The sequence below is a fragment of the Odontesthes bonariensis genome, chromosome 24, assembly GCF_027942865.1.
Source record: "Odontesthes bonariensis isolate fOdoBon6 chromosome 24, fOdoBon6.hap1, whole genome shotgun sequence".
Classification (NCBI taxonomy): Eukaryota; Metazoa; Chordata; class Actinopteri; order Atheriniformes; family Atherinopsidae; genus Odontesthes; species Odontesthes bonariensis.
The window spans coordinates 7,065,944-7,086,758 of record NC_134529.1 but is presented as its reverse complement, the minus strand read 5'-3'; the positions used below and the strand labels follow the sequence as shown (position 1 = coordinate 7,086,758).

Below are 20,815 nucleotides of genomic sequence, written 5' to 3'. Positions count from 1 at the left end.
GAATCTTGCCACATGTGAAATATGGTCACAATTTCCCTCTTTTTACGAGTTATGGTGTTGAACTCTGGCAAGATGAGAGTGTTAACAGAAAGCCCTGATGTCACAGTGAAGGTGACTTTTCAGGTTTTTATTTGATCCTAATGGAGAGTTGAGTTTAGTCGTATTTAGCATTTAAAATCTTGAGTTTGACAAAATCATCTTGGAGTCATGCAGGCTAACATTTTTACCAGAGTTTAAGAGGCATTTCTGACTGCAAGAATTTGACAGCCTGAAAACATTATCCCTCCACATGTTTCCATCACGACATGATAACAGGAAAAATAATGACAGCAAATACAGTGCAAAACAAAAAGCGAATATAGTCTGTGGTTATTTGATAAAGGTTGGATAAAATGAGGTTTTATTCAAAGGAAAGTTCCTTATTTAGGAATGTATCCTTATATTCATATTCATATTATTCACTTGCACACATGAGCATTTCTCCTTGCTTACCCTCACACTTTGATGTATACAGTAAAAAGTAACACAGCCTTACCTTCATGGAGGATAAAAGAAACCACGTTGAAAAAAAGTCGAACCGACTTCACAGTCTTTGCTCTCGACCATGTGTGTCCGAGATCAGGTAATTTTCCAGCCAATCACCTCTGCATCCGTTTCACATGTGGAAACGTTCATTTGTGTGATTACTGTCCAGAGCTGTCACTCAAAGCCCACCTCCTCATGCTTTCGCTCCTGTGATCATGTGTGCAACTCTCACACTGAAACACACACACACACACACACACACACACACGTCCAGGTCCAGGTCCACTTCCTCCCTTTATCTTCACCTGCTGACATCTTCTACATGTCTGTTTCAAATTCACCTCCACACGTAAGCAGAAATAACAGAGTTCACCTGTTTAAACAAACCTACTTTTTATTATTCCAGCAGTGCATATGCAGCATTTTAGAGACACATATCATCAGAACATAAAGTAAAAAGCTCTGTATATGTTCAGGTGAAGTATTTTAAATCATCTTGATTTATTTTTGTATGCACTCCACAGCTCTTATATGTGTTATGACCAGCACAATGTAACAAATAACAGAAACAAGTACTCACCAAAGTGTATGTTCATAACAAAAAGTTACAAGTTGTAAGGTCTTGCAAAGAATACATTAAAAACCCTTTAAAACACATTAAAGTTACACATCTGAGTGTTAAAATGCGCTTTATTTTCTGTGTGCTTTTAGTTTCAGAGGTATGACATCAGGGTGCTTTAACTTTTATGAGTGAAAACACAATTATTTATCCCATAAAGATGAAGCTCTAATGTGAAGTCAGAGGAGTCTCTAAAACAACAAAACAGTTGTATACTGCAGATATCTCATCGGCTGCAACTCAGTTGAGTTAAGAGGTGAATTCTTCCCAAACAGTTGAGTCAAATGCATTTATGTAATTAGTTGCAGCATCAATAACGTACTGTAGATTGGATTAAACTGTGTCAATTTTTAAGATAGTTTTGAAAGGATCGTGGGTCACAGAAGTGTGAAAGATCCTCCTTTAACTGCTCTCAAATCTTTAAAGTTGAAAATGCAGATGATGAATCCATAAAGACCAAAAGCAACACAACACAATACCAGTTCCCATGTTTACATGGTGCCAAACGAATAATCTTCGAATCAAATTAAAATGTGCACGTTTATGTGACATCTGGTGGTGAAGCTATAGACTTCTCTTTTAGGCGTCCAGAAGACACGTTGCAGCGATTTGGTGGTTGGTGGAGATCAAAAAGGAATTTTCAGCCCCCACAGTTTTTATTTGCACTTCATTTTTGCCTCATTTGATTTAGACAAGAAATGACAAAAAGATTATTTGAAATCAAATTGCAAACGAAAGCTGGAAAACCTGCTTCTTGGCTGGTGTTGCTGCAGTTTATTGTGTTGCATACTTTCAATAAAAAAAAACGAAGACATGTTATTTTAGGGGGAAAACTGTTTTCAGAGAAAATGTTTCAACCTCTAATAATTTATGGTGTGTTATTTCAATCAGATGCACTGAGCCCTTTGATGTTATTTCTAACTGCATCGAGACGATAAACTAGAGACATCAGGGCTGTCACTCAGTTCACTGTCTGACTTTACAAAGAACAACAGAGTAGATACAGTAAAATGTGTTTCATTTATGGCCAAGTATATGAATGTGGTTGAAAACAAAAAACAATACATCCTTGAAAATTCCATCCACAGCCCAAATATAATATAAAAGTGCAAACATACCACATATCAAGTTGCTATTGCTGGATATTAAATGTATAATAATGGAAGACTGTGCGCTGGCTTTAGTTGTTTTAGATGCACATCGGTGTTATTTGAGGCAACACTGTACTTTGGTAGCTGCACGAAGCGATTAGAAACGTTTTAAACTTATATTTTATTTGCATCTGAAGGTCTTGCATGAAGCGGAGGCAGAAAAACGCTGCAGTAAGCTCTTTTTCAATGTGCTGCAAAGGTGGCGAAGAGGTTGTGTCACTGTCAGCTGTTGTTTTATCACTTCCTGTGCTGAGAGAAGATGTTTCACATATCCTGCTGCTTGACATCTGAGAGGAAGCTGGAGCAAATATGAATGAATCTGCTGCATTTCAGCCAGTGGTTTATCGTTCCTGGTGAGATTCATGATTCATTCACAACAGCGAGACTCTAGGAATCACTAGGAAGTGCTCAGTTAATGTAATCTTTAAAACTGCCTTTTATTTTCCCAGTTCGTTTCACAAACTATTCAACAATGATCAGTTTACGTGTTGCAAACTATTGTCAGATGTGACAATCAGATGAGATGAGATGGCGGTAGATTATATAGCAGAGTCAAAGAAAACCAATTCAACAATAATATACATGATTCCTGTCAACCACAAGAAACCGAATGACTTATCCAGTTTATAATTGCAGAAAAATGCACAAAAGAAGCAAGTAATCCACAAACAATACCAACTTATGTGCCTAGAGCCAAATAAGTCTATTCAGTCCGGTTTCTCGCCTCATTTTCTTCTTTCCTGTTGGTAATTTGTCTTATTTTGTGGTAAAACTGTGGTTTAAAAACAGAAACCTCAACAAAAAGCAAGGCACTTCAGCACCAGGCACCATGGAAATTCAACTTCAACTCCAAAACACTGATCACTTTGACACAAACTCTTAAAGTATTAAAGGATTTGAGGTTTGTGAGTTTGCTCGATTTTAAGGTGTATTAAAATCTTTAGATATAAAACATGGCTGAATTCAGAGTCTTGCATATATTGTATTCCAGGCTGCTGTTTCAGTCAGAAAAAAGAAGAAGCGAGAAGGACACTTGGGAATTGCTGACCTTTTTGGATTCAAAAGCAGCCATAAAGATGAAATCCCTCTGAAATAGAAACAAAATGCTGAAGCAGTCTATTGTGGTTGGTTTGGTGTGCGAGTGTGTTCGGGTTAATGCTGAAACAATCAAAAGTTTGGCAGTTTGACAGACCCACTGTTATAAATCATACAGGGCAGACTTCCACACACCCATCTGTTTATACTCATCTGTTTTTCATAATTGCTTCATCTGTCAACTGGAGTGACTTCTAACCCTTTAAAAAATTTGTTTTCTTGTAGTTTTTTTAATTTAAAGTCTTAAAAATGCTGCTCAAAACAAGAACCGAGTCGTGATTTGCAGGTTAAGTGATGGATATATGTATGCAATCTATGTACATCAGGAAAGATTAGACTGTATATGTGTGTGAGGGGATAATTTTAATGGATTCAGATGCTTTTTGCATGGGGTAGCATTAACTAGCATAAAGGGTAGTAAGCTGAGACGAGTTGGTGTTTTAGCAGTCACTATTACTATGTCATGGAAATAAAGGCTTTTAAATGATTTACTGATTTTTCTCGACATTAAAGTTTTCAAGAGTTTAAACAATTCCCGGAGTATGACTTTTACTACCCTGTGGGCTTTGACTGCTTTCCAACACTGGCTCAAGGTGGAATCTATCAGCAGCAAGTCAACATTTTGTCCTTGAAGTTGATGTGTTGGAAAGAGAAAAAAATGGGCAAGTGCAAGGACTTGGGTGACACTGAAATGGGCAAATATATGATGGTTAGATGGCTGGGTAGTAGCATCTCCACGAATGCAGCTCTTGTGAGACTTTCTCAGTCTGCAGCGGTCGGTATCAAGAAAAAGTGGAAGGAAGGAAAGCCACTGAATCAGCGACAGGGTCATGGGGTCAGACGCTTTCTCAAGCAGCTTGACCATGAGAAGCACTTTTGATGATGTCAACAAGCCTCGTATCACAAAGACATGTTGACAAAAGGCATAAAAAAAAGACACTGTATGCAATACTCGATTTAAAACACTTAAAGTTCAGCAAAAATGTACTTAAAATATTTGTTAAACCCCAAAGACACAATTTGTTTTGTTGAGAAAATTGGCCATTTCGATAGAAAGTCAAATTGATAAAGCCTGATTTAATCTCATAATTCAGACTTTGTGGCATCTTTTGACATGCAAATGACCAAATACTTACCTTCAAGGCAATGCTGTATAATATGAAATAAGGCAACATTGTGGTTTGCTTAGCAAAAGCTGTTTCTACATATTACTGTCAAGAGCAGCTGCCAGTAAATGAAAATCAGTTAATCAGCAGACTTCTCATTTCCTTTAATCGTATTTCAGCCTCTCAGTAAGTAGAAATGATGCTTCATAAAGGTGATGTTGTTGGATCGACGCCTCCCTCCTGACATCTGAGGTCAAAACAGCAGACGTGACCTGAGATGAGCCTCCGACGGCAGTGTCATCCCATTCCTTTTAAAGCTGAAACTCTGTTATAGGCAGGGGAGCGTGACAAATTATCCTGTCATGTGATCCCTGCTCATACTGCGCAGTTAATGAAAAAAATAACACTGACGTAAATAAGCTTTGTCTGTGGTTCAGTCTCGTGGCTGAAAAAGCCACATATTGAGTCAACATGAGGGTTTGTCAGGTTAGGAGGCATCTTTTTTCAGGTAAATGAGGAACATACTGCTAATATGGCACTCCTGGTACAAACTGCAGAACGTTTAGCATCTCATAGAAGTTGAAGGCCTTGTTTGAGGATATCTGGGCAGCTGCAGCGGCGTCGGCGTCCTGAAGTTCAGACGGCGCAGGTCACACCAGCGTCCTCAACGTGGCCACAGTTGGTTTTGCCCCAGCCGGAAAACTGACACTGGTGGATTGTGTCTTCAGTCCCTGTACAAGCAACGTCATCCATCCAGATCAGTCCAGTACCTGCACAGACAGAGAGAGGTAACACCGAAGTTACAGAATGCACTGATTTTTAAAAAATATACCCATGATTCGTTTTCTTTCATCCATCTGCTTATTTTTCTTCGCATTCCCATGACCTACTTTTATAGAGTTTAGCATTCTTTTACGTTTTGTTGAAATAATTTATCTGGAAGAAATAAAATCCCATCTGCACTCAAACATAAACAGTCCAAGCTCAGTGGTTCCTCTGATGGCTCATTCACGTATCACTTTCCCTGTTGTTCGTGTGCACGGTTAAAGTGATGCAACTGCAGCCAAAGAGCGAGAACAAGCTGGATCTACTTGTGAGTTTAATCAGCAGCTGAAGTTTGAGAGTGTTGCACATGGTCTAAGGGCCATAAACTGTAGAAATCATAAAAAAACAAAAAGCCAGTACAGATGCTTTGTGTGCCAACTGCCTGTTCCTGATTTTTTAATTCCTGTCGAGGGGTGAAGTAAGCAGATCTTCTTTTAGCTTGTTAATGTGAAGAACAGGACGACACACAACCTCCGTGTCTCTGTTTGTGTTCCAAAAGTTTTAAGATGGTCAACAGTTTTGGAGGCGAAGGATCAAAGGGGTAAAGGATATGTCCCAATCCATGAAACAACCATCATCAGATTGTGTGTGTTTCGAGTTCTGTGATTGAGATAGCAAGCACTCTCAGAGCTGCCTCTAAGAACTGTTGATGAGATTATATTGTATCCGGTAATAAAATACTCAGTTCCAGCTGGTAAGCAGAGCGTTTGGATGTATTGTTTTCTCTATAAACTTTGGTTCCTGTTTGTAAAACCGGAGTCACTGGAGGTTTCAGGAAGTGCCAGATGCTTCACTTTTGCAACATTTTTAGATGATCGGAGGAGACAATACTCAACTTTCAGGGAAACAAGAGTGATGGAGAGCCTTACGCTGCTCTAACGGCAGAATTCTGTAGTTTACTAAATGTTTTAGCATGCTGGTTGAACAGAGAGACAAACTTAGACGTTGCATGAACCATGTAAATGCAGTAATGGTCATTTCTGTTGTCTGTGAAATAATTGCTGTCAACCAGTCAGCTGTGCTCAATATCAATGTGACAAAATAGATAAGATGATGAGAAAAACAACTACATGATGACAGACTGACAAAAAAACACTGAAAAAAGGGTAATAAAGATGTACAAAGGACCACAGAAGGACACAAAAAAATTGAATAAACAACTATAGACACAAAATGATGTAAAAAGATGAAATGATCTTCATGATAAATTAATAATGAGACGAAAAACACACAAAATGATCATAAATAGCCAATATAACCACGAAAAGATTCAAACATTTCATTCAGAGACAGAAAATTAAATGGAGTGACAAAAAAAGTTTAATAAAAATTCATTTAGACAAAATGACAACAAAAATACAGAAAAGAACAACAAAAAGATATGAAAAAACAACAACTACAGAGTCACAAAAATCCTCATAAAAAGATCAAATAACAACAAAGAAACAACTTGAGAAGGAGGACCAAAAAGATGAAATATTAGAAAAAAACAGTGAAATGACTATAAAGACACAAAATGTAACGTCTCAGTTAGAGTGAGAAAGATAAAAAACAAAATAGAAATGCTGATTTTATATATATTTATATATATAGAGAGAGAATGTTTGCAATATAAAGTGCATATTTTGTTGTTTTTCTTGCTTCATTGTGGAAAATAACGGTCTATAACAGGGATTTAAGGATTTAAGGATTGTCCCTTTCATCACAGACAGATGCATCATATCAACGTGATCCAGCAGTCCTCACTTTTATCAGCAGTCAGTTTTCTTGAGCACAATAACCCACATGGAGAATATTGTCTTTTCATCACAAAGACATGTCTCTGCTAAATCTCAATAAAGAGTTGCAATTTAAAGTTGAGCGGGATTACATCCAAGCCAAACCATGTGGTTCTACCATTCCTGCTTGAATTCACAATGTAACATAAAGAGAAACTGGCTGAAGATTTGACATCTTGAAAGCAGCATGTGTCAGGGTGGAAATGAGTGCTGGAGAAAGTGCACATGGCCCTGCTGCTGTAGCCAGGTCCACTGTTGTACACCATACTTGAGCTGTTCTGCTGCTGTGCCTTCTGAGGGTTTATTCTACCGGATGTGCCCATTTAAACGATTTACACTGGATCTTAACACGCATGTACAGCCCTGTTTGGGCACTGATATAACTTCTAGTCCCACCAAATTTACGACACTTCTTACAAATAAGTCTTGGATCACCAAAACGCTCAAGAGTCATCCAGTTACAGAGGGATTTAGGGGATTTAAAACTAGATTTGGGGGGGTCTTGTGTAAGGAGAGCACTGCTGTCTGCAGAAAATGCATCAGTCAAATCTTGTTAGAGGCCAATTTTTCAAACCATGGAAAATAATTCTTCTTGAATGCTGAAGTCTGTGTGTCCTCACTGATATGTATGACAAGCTGCTTAGAACTCAAGCTCTGTATGCTGTTATTGAAAGAGTTTAAGCTAAGACAGACATGACAAAATGTTGAACTTTTGCACTCCGAATGCAGTTCTCCATTTATGGAATTAGCTTTTTTGGCTGTGTAATACAAAAAAAAAAAAAACTGGAACATGAAACAAAAATAAGAATCTGAGAGACGATATATCACCCTAAAACTAAAAAAAAAAGAGCCTAATTTCAAAAGTAAAACTCATGATTTGTTTAATTAAAGTAAAGTATTGGTCCTTTGTTTGACAACATATTCTTTGGTAATCAGTTCCATCTGTTTTATTCTCATTAATCAGTCTTTACGCTGACTATAATCTTTGCTGTCACTCTGACAACTTTCTCCTTTGCAGTTTTGGCACAAAAATCACAAAAGGGATGCATTCCACTCGCCTTGTGAGTTTCTGAGTGACAGCTCAGTCGGTACGGTTACGTGACAACAGAAAAAAAAGCAAATTACCGTGTTATTCTGACCAAAACTGATCCAATTGAACGTGTATGAAATCTGGCTTCACAAAGTGAACGTAGATAGTTTTCTTGGGGGTCAAATCACGCCTGCATGGATACGCTCAACTATTCTCAAATGGGCCTAGATGCTCCACACACGCTCACAAGTTCCCATCAACAAAGAAAATAAAAAGTATTTTTCTGTTTCTTTTGTCAGACAGCTAAACGTGTCAGAAATCAGCCCGTTAAGACGAGGTGTCAACTCAAGGTCCCTGAGGTTGGTGCCCTATCCTGTAATACAATGCGTTCCTCCTTTGCTCACACTCTACTCTCCTCCAGCTCAGCTCTTCCTTGACAATTGAACGCAAGCGTAAAAAGATTATTTTTGTTACTTTTGACATCATGCTGTATCTTTACTTTTTCATCTAATGCATTAGATGGCAACATCTATCATCAGCAAAATACCAACCCATGTACTGCAACAGTTACAGTTGTCAGGCATTAGACAGTGCGCCTTAATTGGTTATTTTGGGGATAAAGTGTGTTGCTTGTCAAATCTTGACCTAAGAAAAGTCCTGACAAAACAATCAAAAAGGCAAATGACACATCTGAAAATATGTGGTATCTGTAACTTCCAGATAGCCTGAAATTGAATCCAGCAGAGATGTTACTCCCTGATGTTATCTGGATGTCGTGCCTTGGAAACAAATAAAGTTTTCCTCTAATTTCCCAGACTTTTAGGTCAAATCTCTCCCTAGATAGAATTTGTGGGTGATGTAAGGCTGACCAGTACATTACATAAAATGGAAAGAGATAGAAAAAGAGACACATATCACTTCTGAGACTTTCTCCTGACGACATCTGGCTCACATATCTTTCCTCATAAAACCTTAATATTAATCCCTGCTGCATCGTAGGGTACTGGTCAAGTAGTACCACTCAACAGCAAAAGCCGTACAGTTCGTAAAAAACAGGACTACAAACCAAAGCAAATGTCCCCTTTCTACATATATGAGTAAAGAATGAAAGACCAAGACCATAAAAAAATTGCTTAAAAAATTAGTTCCTTAAAATTGACCATAACATCAATCATGCCGTGCTGCTGTCGTCTAAACTTTCAACTTTACACGCATCTTAATTATTTACTTCACTATGATTTAAGTGACAGCTCGCTCACATCCTCTCAGTTTCGTGTGGTTCTCATCTGACAAACAGCTGTGATGGTGGAGAGAGCATCCTCAGGTGAAGTGACACCGACTGTTCAATGAGCCCTGACACAATCAAAAGTAACAGTATCAACTGCTCCCACTCACTGTTGCAACGCTGATATAAATTGATGGAAGCCGATTTGACATGTCGTGAGAAAACTGTGACTCTGTAAAGACCAGATCATACCTCTTCTTATTAACTGTGCCGTCACAAACAAATGGCAGACGGCTGCACCTGTCATTTTCAAAGGCATGTCTGAATGAGGCGTGACAGACATTAGCAGAGAGGTTAGACTGACGATGAAGCCCCTAATGTTCGTATCTCATGACTAAAAAAGACTTTAGGCAGTGATCATAGCAGGTGAGCTGTATCTTTAATGTCTGTGATATGTTGCTTCCACACTGAAACTACAGTCCATGAAGTACTGTTGCTGATATGAGGTCACTGTGCCAACCAACAAATGATTTATCCATGTATTTTGCTGAGAACCGCTACCCTGCAGCTTAACTCTGTGGAAAATAGGCTAAAATCCTCACATTCATCATAAAGTTCCCAGTCAGGAGGATTCTGTGTTAGACTCTACAAGCTCCTGACCGTGCAATAAAAGCATTAAAGGAACCAAATCCCTCCACGATTTGCAAGAAAGTTAAGAAATAACTGCAGATAGGCGTGTTTTGTGCTTACCGTGCCCGAAGCGCCCAGTCTTATAGACCTCAGCTGCTCCTCTGTATCCCATCATCCTGCAGACTACGTCTCCGTCCTTTTTGTCCCAGACGTCGTCGCACACCGTCCCCCAGCGGCGTTCATGGAAAACCTCCACACGGCCTTCGTGAGGACCGGACCCGTTTACCAACCGCACCAGAGTCTCCTCAACTGCACGACACATACATACAAACAGATGTTGTTATGACAATCTGCATATGTAAATACAGAATTCCAGTGGCGGAGCTATTTTTACATGTTTTCTTCCAATATTGAATGTCTTTATTATTCATTCCAACAAGATTACATTGAAAATGGTTTGGCATCCGCCAGCAGGGCTTTGAACTCGTACTGTGCAGATTAATTCTATTGTGAGTGCTGTTGAGTTTAATGAAGCTCTGTTAATCAAACCAATATGAAAACAAACTGACATGAATGGCTTTTTTTCCTTGACATGCTGAAAGCAAATTTTTCCACAAACCACAAAAAGAGTCTTGATTCAACTTGGGGGACATCGTCTTATTTTTTTCTCCTCCTATGTGGGCGTTCGGATGAGATTTGGGGTTTCAGGTTCTGTCCGAATAGAAACCTTTCAGGAAATGTGCACTCTATAATGTGGCAATAATCTCATCCACCTGACAATGCACCAGTTGAAGGATTTTTGGAAGTCATAACTTCTTCTTTTGGAGCTTCACCAAACACATGTGTAAGTATTTATGTAGCCACCTTATTAGAAAAGCTAAAAAGAACCACCTGAAAATAAATATTGAGGACAGTGGAGGAGACGAGCGAAGGACAGAGATTGTAAGTGGAGAAATTTCTAAGATGAATGGACGCATGAATTTCAGACATTAGGTAAGAATTTATCCATACTCATTTGGAAATTTGAGACACATTGAGAAATTTTGCTGTCATCACTGAAAGGGCACTTAGAGATGTCAGATGACATATTTCTCTGGTCTTTATGGACCATTATGGAGATAAATAGCACAGAGTTTAAGGAAGTCAGTACTTTTTATGCTTGAGAAGCTGTGTGAACCGTCCTAGCTGTTAAGATGATTCATTCTTGTGTTTCCACGTCTTAGCTCAGGGGCACTACGGCCTAAAACTGGTACAAACATACAGATAACGTGTGTGTTTGGTGTCAGTATTAGCAGAAACTTCATGGATCTGCATTTCATCTCGTATTTGTGAAACTATGCAGCAGCTGTACTTATATAATTGACTTGATTTATCAGCTTTCATTGGTCAGAGAGGAAATGAGAAGAAGAGGTAAACATTCACACACATACAACGCACACTCGCACACAGCTACATTATTCTGGACGGCTCATCATTGTTAAGACCGTTGACAAAGTGCTGGACAGCACAGCCAGACACACTATCTACACAGGATATTAGCCTCATCAGACCATCATAAATTCTCTCTGTGTATCATTTAACTCTCATTATTCAGTCAAGTACTTTGCACTCACCAGCCCATCATAATTTAACATCTACCATAACATTGTATCTGCTGAATGTATTTGTATCCCACTCTTTCCAGTACAAGCAAAATATATAAATAAATAAAATAATACAATTTCAGCCTCCTTTTGTTGCTATTTTGTCAGTCAACACTGAAAGCGAGGTAAGTAAAGAGAGATATGCACATGCACCAGAATGTTTTCTGACTATGTTGGTTCGTGGAGAGAAATGTAGCAGCTTTACAACAAAGGCTCAAAGATCCTTAAACTTCTACACTTTCTAGGCTCCATAATTGTTACGTACCAACCTTTTCCTTTAAAAAATTGTTACATGTTTATGTTTTGGAATACATGAAACTGTCATAAATGCGATGTGGCTGAACTATGACATCTTTTTACTTTGCTGTCAAACAAGGTTAATTAGGGGTTAAAACGTTGTGATCCCTGGTTGTTATATTGGTGGAGTTAACTGACTACAAAATGCTGACTCAGGCAGGAGGCAGCTAGATGACGAAGTGGATAGTCTTTGTTCAACAAAACCAAACAAGGACGACGCCAAGCAACAAACTAAAGACTGAGCGCGAGGAAGTAACTAAACCAAATAATCATGGTAGAGAGAACAATAACAATGAACCGGGAATTGCCCGGGGATAAGGGGAACTAAACTGAAACAAGGACTGAAAGTAATTAGAAACTAAACAGAACATATATGGAGTGCAAACTCAAGGGAAACACGAGCATGAATATCAAGAGAATTTAAACATGATGACACCAAACAAAGGACCTAAGACAAAAACAAGAATACAACAGCATCTAGCACAGAGGACTGAAGGCTAAAACAGAATACATAAATAATAAAGCTCAAACAAAATACCAAAACTCAAACAGGAGCTGAATCAAAACACAGAACAGAGATTAAACAAAGATTGGAAAGAGCTAAACCAGAGCAATGGTCATAATAAAACTCTGATAACTCAGAAGAACAAAACCCAAAAGCCAAAGAATAACCTAGAATACGAGAATCCAGAAACTTAAACCCCATGAACATAACAAAACCCACTAAACCTAACAATGGATGAATGCTTGGAAACAGATTTACATCACTTTAACGCAGAACTTTAGTTAGTTAGTTTAGTATCTCAGTTTGTGCATAAAGGGCATGTTTGCACCCGATGATCAGTGGTTCAGGACCCTGCATCTGCTTGTTCGTCTTATTGTAAAGTCTAAATATGTCGTTGAGTTATGCCGTTTTTTTCTACAATTTCATTAAATGTGTTATGATTTTGTACATGTGCAAATGCAATCATGACAACCCCTGTTGTCTTCGTCGCCCCAGGTTGGCAACCATCGGTCTATAACTGTCAGCGTTAGGTTTCTTTATGTTAAATACTCGTGTGGACCCGATGAACAAGGTGTAGATAATGATACAGTGTCATTTCCCAAATATTCAGTAACCAAAAAAATGATCATTGAGCGGTAAAACTGCCATCTGTAACTCTGCTACACGAAGGCAAAAAGTTTGGCAGGCTCAGAAAAAGAGCTTAAAATCTGTTTTGGTTTAAATATAATAAATAATCCATGTGTCATGATCATAAATCTAATCTGGATCAGAATATAAACAAATAAATTTACTGTATCTATGTTGGAAAATACGTCTCAGAGAACTGCTTTCAACTAACTATAAAGATGTTCAGTTTATTTCATTATTGACTTTTGAAGTGTGAAGTTTCCTGACTCACAAAGAAAGAAAGAAAGAAAGAAAGAAAGAAAGAAAGAAAGAAAGAAAGAAAGAAAGAAAGAAAGTGGCAGTTAAAACCAATACTTGAAAATAAACTATTTAACTCGCCTCGTCTCCACAACCCGACAGCACTCATGTTCACCTTGGATACTAAATTAAATAGTTTACCATGAAATATTGGCGTTACCTAATCAAGCCATAACAAGCTTGGAATTTTTTCTGTTAAAGTACGAATATAAATTTGAGCCTTCATGGAATATAATGACTGTTTCTGCTCAGGGAGCAGTCGTTCTGGTGGTCGTCCAAGTGGTTCAAGCCTCAAAGGCCAGGGGAGCGGCAACAAGCAGAACCTGAAGCAGGCCAGAGCATGAAGTGATCGCATATTACCAATGTTTATCTGGCAGGCAGGCAGAAGGAGTTTGGACCGGACTGGATGGGACTGAATGGCTTCAGGACAACAGCTAACTAGCTCCATCTGTTCATAAAAAGTTGTTCTAAAACTCAGATGCTCTCATCTTTTACTCTTTAAGTTACTTAAACGTTTTCTTCTTTTGACGTTTGCTTTTTCTTTCCATATTCTTTATCGTTAGAGTAATTTGTTTGCTTTTAATTCAGATTTGTTGGACAGCGTGCAGGAACATTAAAGTAAGTTGAGTTGGTTTTTATTATTTAAAGAAACAGTTTGACATTTTGGGAACTACACAGCTTATAGGCCTTTCTGCAAAGTGTTGAAAAGGATCAGTCCAACTCTCATATCTGTCTGATGGATACTAAGAAGCTTCAGCCGGCAGCCTTAGCTATCTTAGCGTACCACAAAGACAGTAAAATAGGAAAGAAAATTTCTCTGTAGTAGAACTACTTCTCTGTAGTAAACAGCTTCAAATTGAGAGCAAAAAGGCCAAGTTGATGGATGGATTTCCATACTTACATATCAAATTGTTTAAAATGTTTCAGATTAGTAAACTGTGGGGAACTGAGCTGTTCCGTTACAGCAACATATAACTGAATTCAGCAAAAAGTGCAATTCATCAATACAAAAACACGCTGAAAATGTGCTTAAGATGTTAGGGGGTCCCACCAAAGCTGAGTTCCAGTTCATTTTTCAAGAAGAACATAAACATGAGCTCAGGTTCAGCATCACGGCATCAGAGAGTTAAAAGTATTTGCATCTCTGTGGCTGCAGAGGTGCACCGTACAAACAGCCGGTCGGACATTAAACCCACTGTGCTTAATGCTGCCCCCTGAGATGAGCGATCTCACTGCCAGATGTTATCTCTCCTGTAATATATCAGCTGTTGAAAAAATAAAAAGAATGAAAAAAAGTTTTTTTTTTTTTTATCAGCCCCAAAATGAAAAGCTAAACGGGAGTTTTGTTACATTACTCATGGGAAAATCTCCTTCAGGGAAAATGTTGGACTTCAGCCCTTTTAGCTAATGTTTGAAAGTTTTGTTATCTGTATTCTGAAAATCAAAACTAAGCGAGGCCGTGCATTTTATGGTAACCTGATGAGCCTCTGCTGAATTTAGATTCAAAGAACACACAACATCATGAAACAATTACACTATGTTTATCCACTGCAACTGCCAGTATAACACAATGTAGTCCTGGAAACACCTTTATTACCAGCTGTACAGCACACAATGTTACGTCCAAGTCTGAACAACTCATTATTACATTTTGTTTTACGTTAAGATTATTTTTAAAATGTGTCTTTTTTAAAAACTTAATATTAGCAGATCGATTATTGAACTTGGAGATGTTTGTACTCCATCCACAATTACCAAATATGTTTGATATAGTATTAAAAGTAGGAACCTCCATACACCACCATATCTACACAGAGAGCAGTTGTTTGGAGCTATATTGAGATTTGAAATATTGTATTTTGACACTTGAAGCTATTACTATTTGTCCCTATTTGACCAGTATTTGTCATTTCTGTATTTCTTCAAGCCACAGAGCTCAGAAAATATGGAGAATATGGAACGCCACTGAGGCCAATATTAAATGAGCAAAATAAATATGTTAGTGAATATGCAGATAAAATAAAAGAAGACATGAATGTGCCAAATTTTCAAAAGCATTTGAGTTGTGTACCCCTGTTGTCCTAAAACTCTTGACTGATGGTAAATATCCTACATTTTTCATATAAGCACCATGCTTGGCACGTTTTTCTTTAACTAAGAAACCCTACATGACAATGTAAGCTCAGCTAAACCCCCTCACACCAGATGCACAAAGTCTGTTGTGAAAAGCTTGCTTCATTCCTCTACAGTAGAAAACTCACTTTTCCGGTTGTTTATATATTATTTATAGTCTGGTATGAAAATAAGATGTTCAAAAATGTAATTTTCTGAGATTTGGTGGGTACATGTCGAGTTGCGTGTTGATATTCTAATCTGGTCATCATATATTTAGTTTTATGATATCTGTACAGAGCTCAAAAAGACACTAAACTTAAAGTTTATTTTCAGATTGTAAGCAGCTAAGCTGTTGTTGAAATCCTGCTCGTGTGCGTTTCCTTACAGTGAATCGGATCAGGAACCAGATTGAGAAGAAGCATCATAATGACACTGATATCAATAAAATCTCATCCCTACACATGAATCCTAGAAATATGTGTTTAAACTACACTGACTTGTTTATAAATCTAATCTTACACTTATTAATACAGTTTGATCATATACTTTGTTTTATTAACAATTTACTTAATAAGAATATGTTTCTATGAATGTATTTATTAGTGGTGGGCCGTTATCGGCGTTAACGTGCTGCGATAATTTGAGAGTCTTATCGGGCGATATAAAAAATATCGCCGTTAATCTATTCTCAGAGTTGGGTCGGGAACTGGGTCAAAATAGGTAGCCTAAGCAAACTGTGATGACTTTTACCTTGATATTTTAGCTCGGGTGTGGGCTGATGTACTTTGTCTGCAGTTAGGTGTGATTAAAACAGAAGAACGCCACTTTGCAGAAGCCTGTGCTAGGCAGTTTATGGAGATCGCTAATCTGTGGGGGATAGTTGACAAAATCTGCTCTGTTGGAACAGACAGCGCTCCTAATATGGTGGCCGCAGGGAGGATACTGCGCGTGAGGCGCAACAGAGACGCACTGCACACAACGCAACAGCAGCACCACCTGGCCCTCCCAACAAGTGCTGAATATGAGAAGTTGGCGAAGCTAGAGAAACTGCTGGAGCCATGCATGTGAATAAGCTGGTCTGCCTGCTGCGTGTTCACCAAGAGCGACCTCGCTGGAGAAGCTTCGCTTGAGAATTTGCTTTGGTAGCTTTGGTAGCTCGTGACGTCACATTTAGAATGTTCAATTCTTAGAGGCCCCGCGGCTGTGCAGCACCCCCGCGGAAAAAAACATGAGGAAAGTGAGGGCAGGGACACGAATAAACGTGTTGTTATTTACAATTTGTTATACAAGATATACATCACTTTACAAATTATGTAAAACTACATTAGGTACACCTGAGAAGAGCAGGAATAGCAGAGGCAGCTGTGAAAAAGAAACTAAATTCGAAATAAAATCCGAAATAAATCCGAAATAAAACTTAATTGCAGTGAAAAAGGTATGTGTGGGGTTACTACACTATTGTATTGAAGCACTCGACACGGCAATTGCAACAGTCTCAGGATTAAACAACTATTGTTTGGATAGGAACCAAAGTTTACACGTCTGTTTCCGCGAACCCCGCGGATTGTCGGACCCCTGAATGAGCCATTTTAATCTAGATTAATCTAGATTAATTTCAAGATTTCAGTGAGATTAATCTAGATTAAAAAAATTAATCTATGCCCACCACTAGTATTTATACATTATGTAGTTATATATTTTAACATTGACTTGTTGGACATTCCATACAGAAATCCTTAGTTCTGTCAGTGAATCAGATTGTTGAACCCTCTGGGATGCTGCATAGATTGATGCAAAAGCATAAAACTTAATAGACTTAATAAGCCTGACTACATACAGAAAAAAATCCTATTTATCGCTTTATGTCATATATATTTATCAAAATACATGTATTGTTGATTTGTATGTAAGTTAAATGGAGACCTTCCCCTATCTTTATGTTTATATTGCTGTTCTACCTAAATGTCCAGCTTCCTCTCTCATTACTTTTCATGTTGTTGTCCTGCATGTATGCTTCTCATGACAATAGCTGCTTTTTTTATTCCAAAATAAGGAAATGCAACGCTGTCCGACAGAGATAACACAGGACGGGCTTTCAACTGAACTAAAACATTTGATTCTTTCGGTGATATTATGTCATGTGCAGCAGGTTGATTTTGTGTTACCATCCAACATGTGTGAATAAAGTTAAGTGTTTACACAGGTACAAAATGCCTGCTTTGAAGTGTAAAACGATCCAAGTCAAGCAGCCAATGAGAAGTCGGCCATTTGAGGTTTGTGACAGAAAAATGCATGACGCTGTTATTCGATATTTCTTACAACCAACAGCATGTGGATTCAGTTCATTTTTCTTTCATCAAACGTTTGTGTCTTATAAATGACGTGAGGAAAGAAGTGACTGTTCTGTGATGTGCAGAAACGGCATTCATGTGGTCAAGGATCAAGACTATTTGACGTGAGCGGCTTGCTCAACATGCAGAACAGCCGTGATGATGTAACAAAGAGAAAAATATTAGAAGGAAAAAGAAAGATCTGCTCTTTTTTAAAATGTTCTACCTGGCTCCAGACTGGTGTTTTTTTTCTTTCTTTTTTACAGGGTTTTGGGTTACTACCACATGACATATGCGCACATATAATGGTTTTAAAATCCTTTTGATGTACATTAAGCCATGTGGTTCTTCATCGTGTGCGAGAAACTGTGACATTAGATTGAAAAGAAAAGCAGATCTTAACTGTACTCAGCTCTCAGGTGGGCCAGGGGTGATTGCATATAATACGAAGCACATGAACTCATCAGCTTGTAAATCTTTCTTCCTCTATTGTTGGTTTTGGACCATATGCACTAATATATGTGCTTATATTACAGCAGGGGTGGTTTAGCAGGACATAACAGCAACAGCAGTCTGACAAGATCTGAGTAAAGTATAACTAAATAGTCACAGTACTTTCGTATAAATATAAATAAACCTGGCTGTCTTTTGTGAAACATTTTCTCATGAAATCAAACTTGTTTAAACCTTTATTTTACTCTTAGGGGCTTTCTGTTGAACCAACATACTTTGGCTGAAATATAATAATATCCACATGTAGGCTTCTCATCAGCTGTAGACATGTAAGCGTAAACACCGCATCAGATGCCCAAAGTAGTTAGGAGGGTTAAAAACAGGGTAACAGTGTTCTGTTTTTGTTCTTTAAAAATCAGAATTATCAAAACTGAAAATGCAATCTAATACTTAAGTTAATATGTTTAAGGATTCTATATCTTTCATGTTAATTAATCCTATGTTCTCTCATTTAACCTGAAGTGGGTGGTGGGGCATTAAAGTTTCAGGTGGTGCATCAAAGGGAAAACTGTTCCCAATATTTCCAACTATCTCATTTATGTTTATGTTTATGTTTATGCATTTAGCAGACGCTTTTATCCAAAGTGACTTACAATTGAAAATCATCATTTAAATAAAGTCAAGTGAGAAATAAAGCACATCCTCTTTCATTTGTAAGGAGATATGTATAACAACACAATAAAACATAGACGGATCATAACCAAATCTTACAATTAGGTATACCTAAAAAACATGACGACATATTACATGACAAATACACCTGATTAACTGATCATCAGTGAGTGTGAGCACCTCTATAAAAGCAAATGTTTTGTCAGTTTTCTGGTCTGGAACATTCAGGTGTGTGTTAACACTATGCAAAGGAGGAAAGACATCAGCAATGATCTTAGAGGAGCAATTGTTGCTGCCCATCAATGTGAACGATTATAAGGAAAACATCCAAGACAGTTGTCAATATTCCCAGAAAAAAAAGAAAAAAGGGCTGCAGGAGAAAGCCTCTTCTCTCTAAAAAGAACATGGCAGCACAGCTTAGGTTTGCAAAGCTGCATCTGAACAAACCACAAGACTTCTGGAACAATGGGCCTCATGCAAGAACATTTTCGTATTTTTATTCTAAATTTCTCTTACTTTTTTCGTAAGAAGGTCTCGTACGAACACGCCACGTCAGATTCAACAAGCGCTCTTAACTTCGGAAAAAGTGTGTAAACGACCTGCGTAAATGATGAATCACACCTGTGCGTATCTTAAGTTCACGTGCACGAGGATAGTAGATTTGCATACTCCACGCCCTAAATGATACCATATAAGGCTGTGCTTCCTCTCTCCTGTGCCAGGAAGTGTTGAGTGCTGAGAATACGGGCTCTGAGATTAAAGTTCTGCTTTCAGAGATCCAAAAAGGAAAATCTGTCATTTTTAGCAGTGTCAGCAGTGGACGGGACCTGCTAAAGTGAAGAAATTGGAAGCAATTACGAGTGCTGTTAATACCATGTCAGCGAAATAAAAAAATAAATGGTTTGATATGAAAATGGCTTAAAAAAAAACGTCTCGCCATGGGCAGGCGATCGATGACTGCAACTAAAGCCGTGCAATCAGTTGTTGCCTCATCATGATGGCACTTTGATGGGGTGGTCCATGAGGGGGGTCTTCTGGCACCACAGCTTCTTGTCTGCCTGGGCTGGTTCAGGTTGTAGGAGACCCTCGTTCATGGCAATATTGCGCAAATCTGGCATGCCTCCTCTGGGCTATTTTGCCCCCCAGCTGTATCGAGACACACCCACCTGGCCTTCAGCAGTGCGCTCCACAACGGCACGGATGTTTTGATGCGTATATGTCTCGTGCTCCAATTATGATTGGCAGTCCAGCCACGGCATGAAAGTCCCTCTTAATTTGCACTTGTTGGACAGCGGCGTATGGGAATTTGATGTACCATGGTTGATAAACTGATGAGAGCTTTGATGACCAAGGGGAGCGCACGACTCACAGAGGACTGGGACACCCCCGATCTGTCTCCAATCTCCCTCTGAAAGGTTCCCGTGGCCAAAAATCCAAGGGTGGTGAGGTCCTGGACGTGTGGTGGAATTGGGTTTGATCGGCGTGTTTCTCTCTGGAGTTGTGGCTCTAGCAATTAAGCTGCATATTTGCAGCAGCACAGTCCTTGGCAATCTGAATCGCGATCTCAGCCATTCGTCTGTCTCCACACGCTCTCTTCCAAGAGCCTGATGCGCTGAGGCATCCAAAAGTCGCAAGTCAGCCGCTGGTTACGCTTCCCGTTATATACAGATTCAAATTAACCTTCGATTAGTGCATATTTGAAGTCAAACAGAATAATGTCAGCATCATTGTTGGGTATAATGTATATATTTATTTATGTTTTCTTCAAAGTAATTAAATATACAATCCATTAGTCAAGCAAACGTGATTTGAATAACAGCGGACTATTTTACGAAACTCCTACGACAGCTCTGGATCACTCGTAAATTCTGTTCGTACCTAAAAGAAAACGT

At 38.5% G+C, this 20,815-nt stretch overlaps 1 protein-coding gene across 1 annotated transcript in view; it reads right to left on the bottom strand.

Moving 5' to 3' along the window:
- Positions 1 to 901: 901 nt before the first annotated feature.
- Positions 902 to 20,815, bottom strand: part of scara5 (scavenger receptor class A, member 5 (putative)) — an 81,789-nt gene continuing 61,875 nt past the window's right edge. The window contains exons 11-12 of the mRNA XM_075459190.1: positions 10,105 to 10,293; positions 902 to 5,266 (exon numbers count right to left, since the gene is read on the bottom strand). Of these exons, the coding sequence (XP_075315305.1) occupies positions 5,133 to 5,266; positions 10,105 to 10,293 (323 nt within the window). The 3' untranslated portion in view covers positions 902 to 5,132. The remainder of the gene's footprint in view (positions 5,267 to 10,104; positions 10,294 to 20,815) is intronic.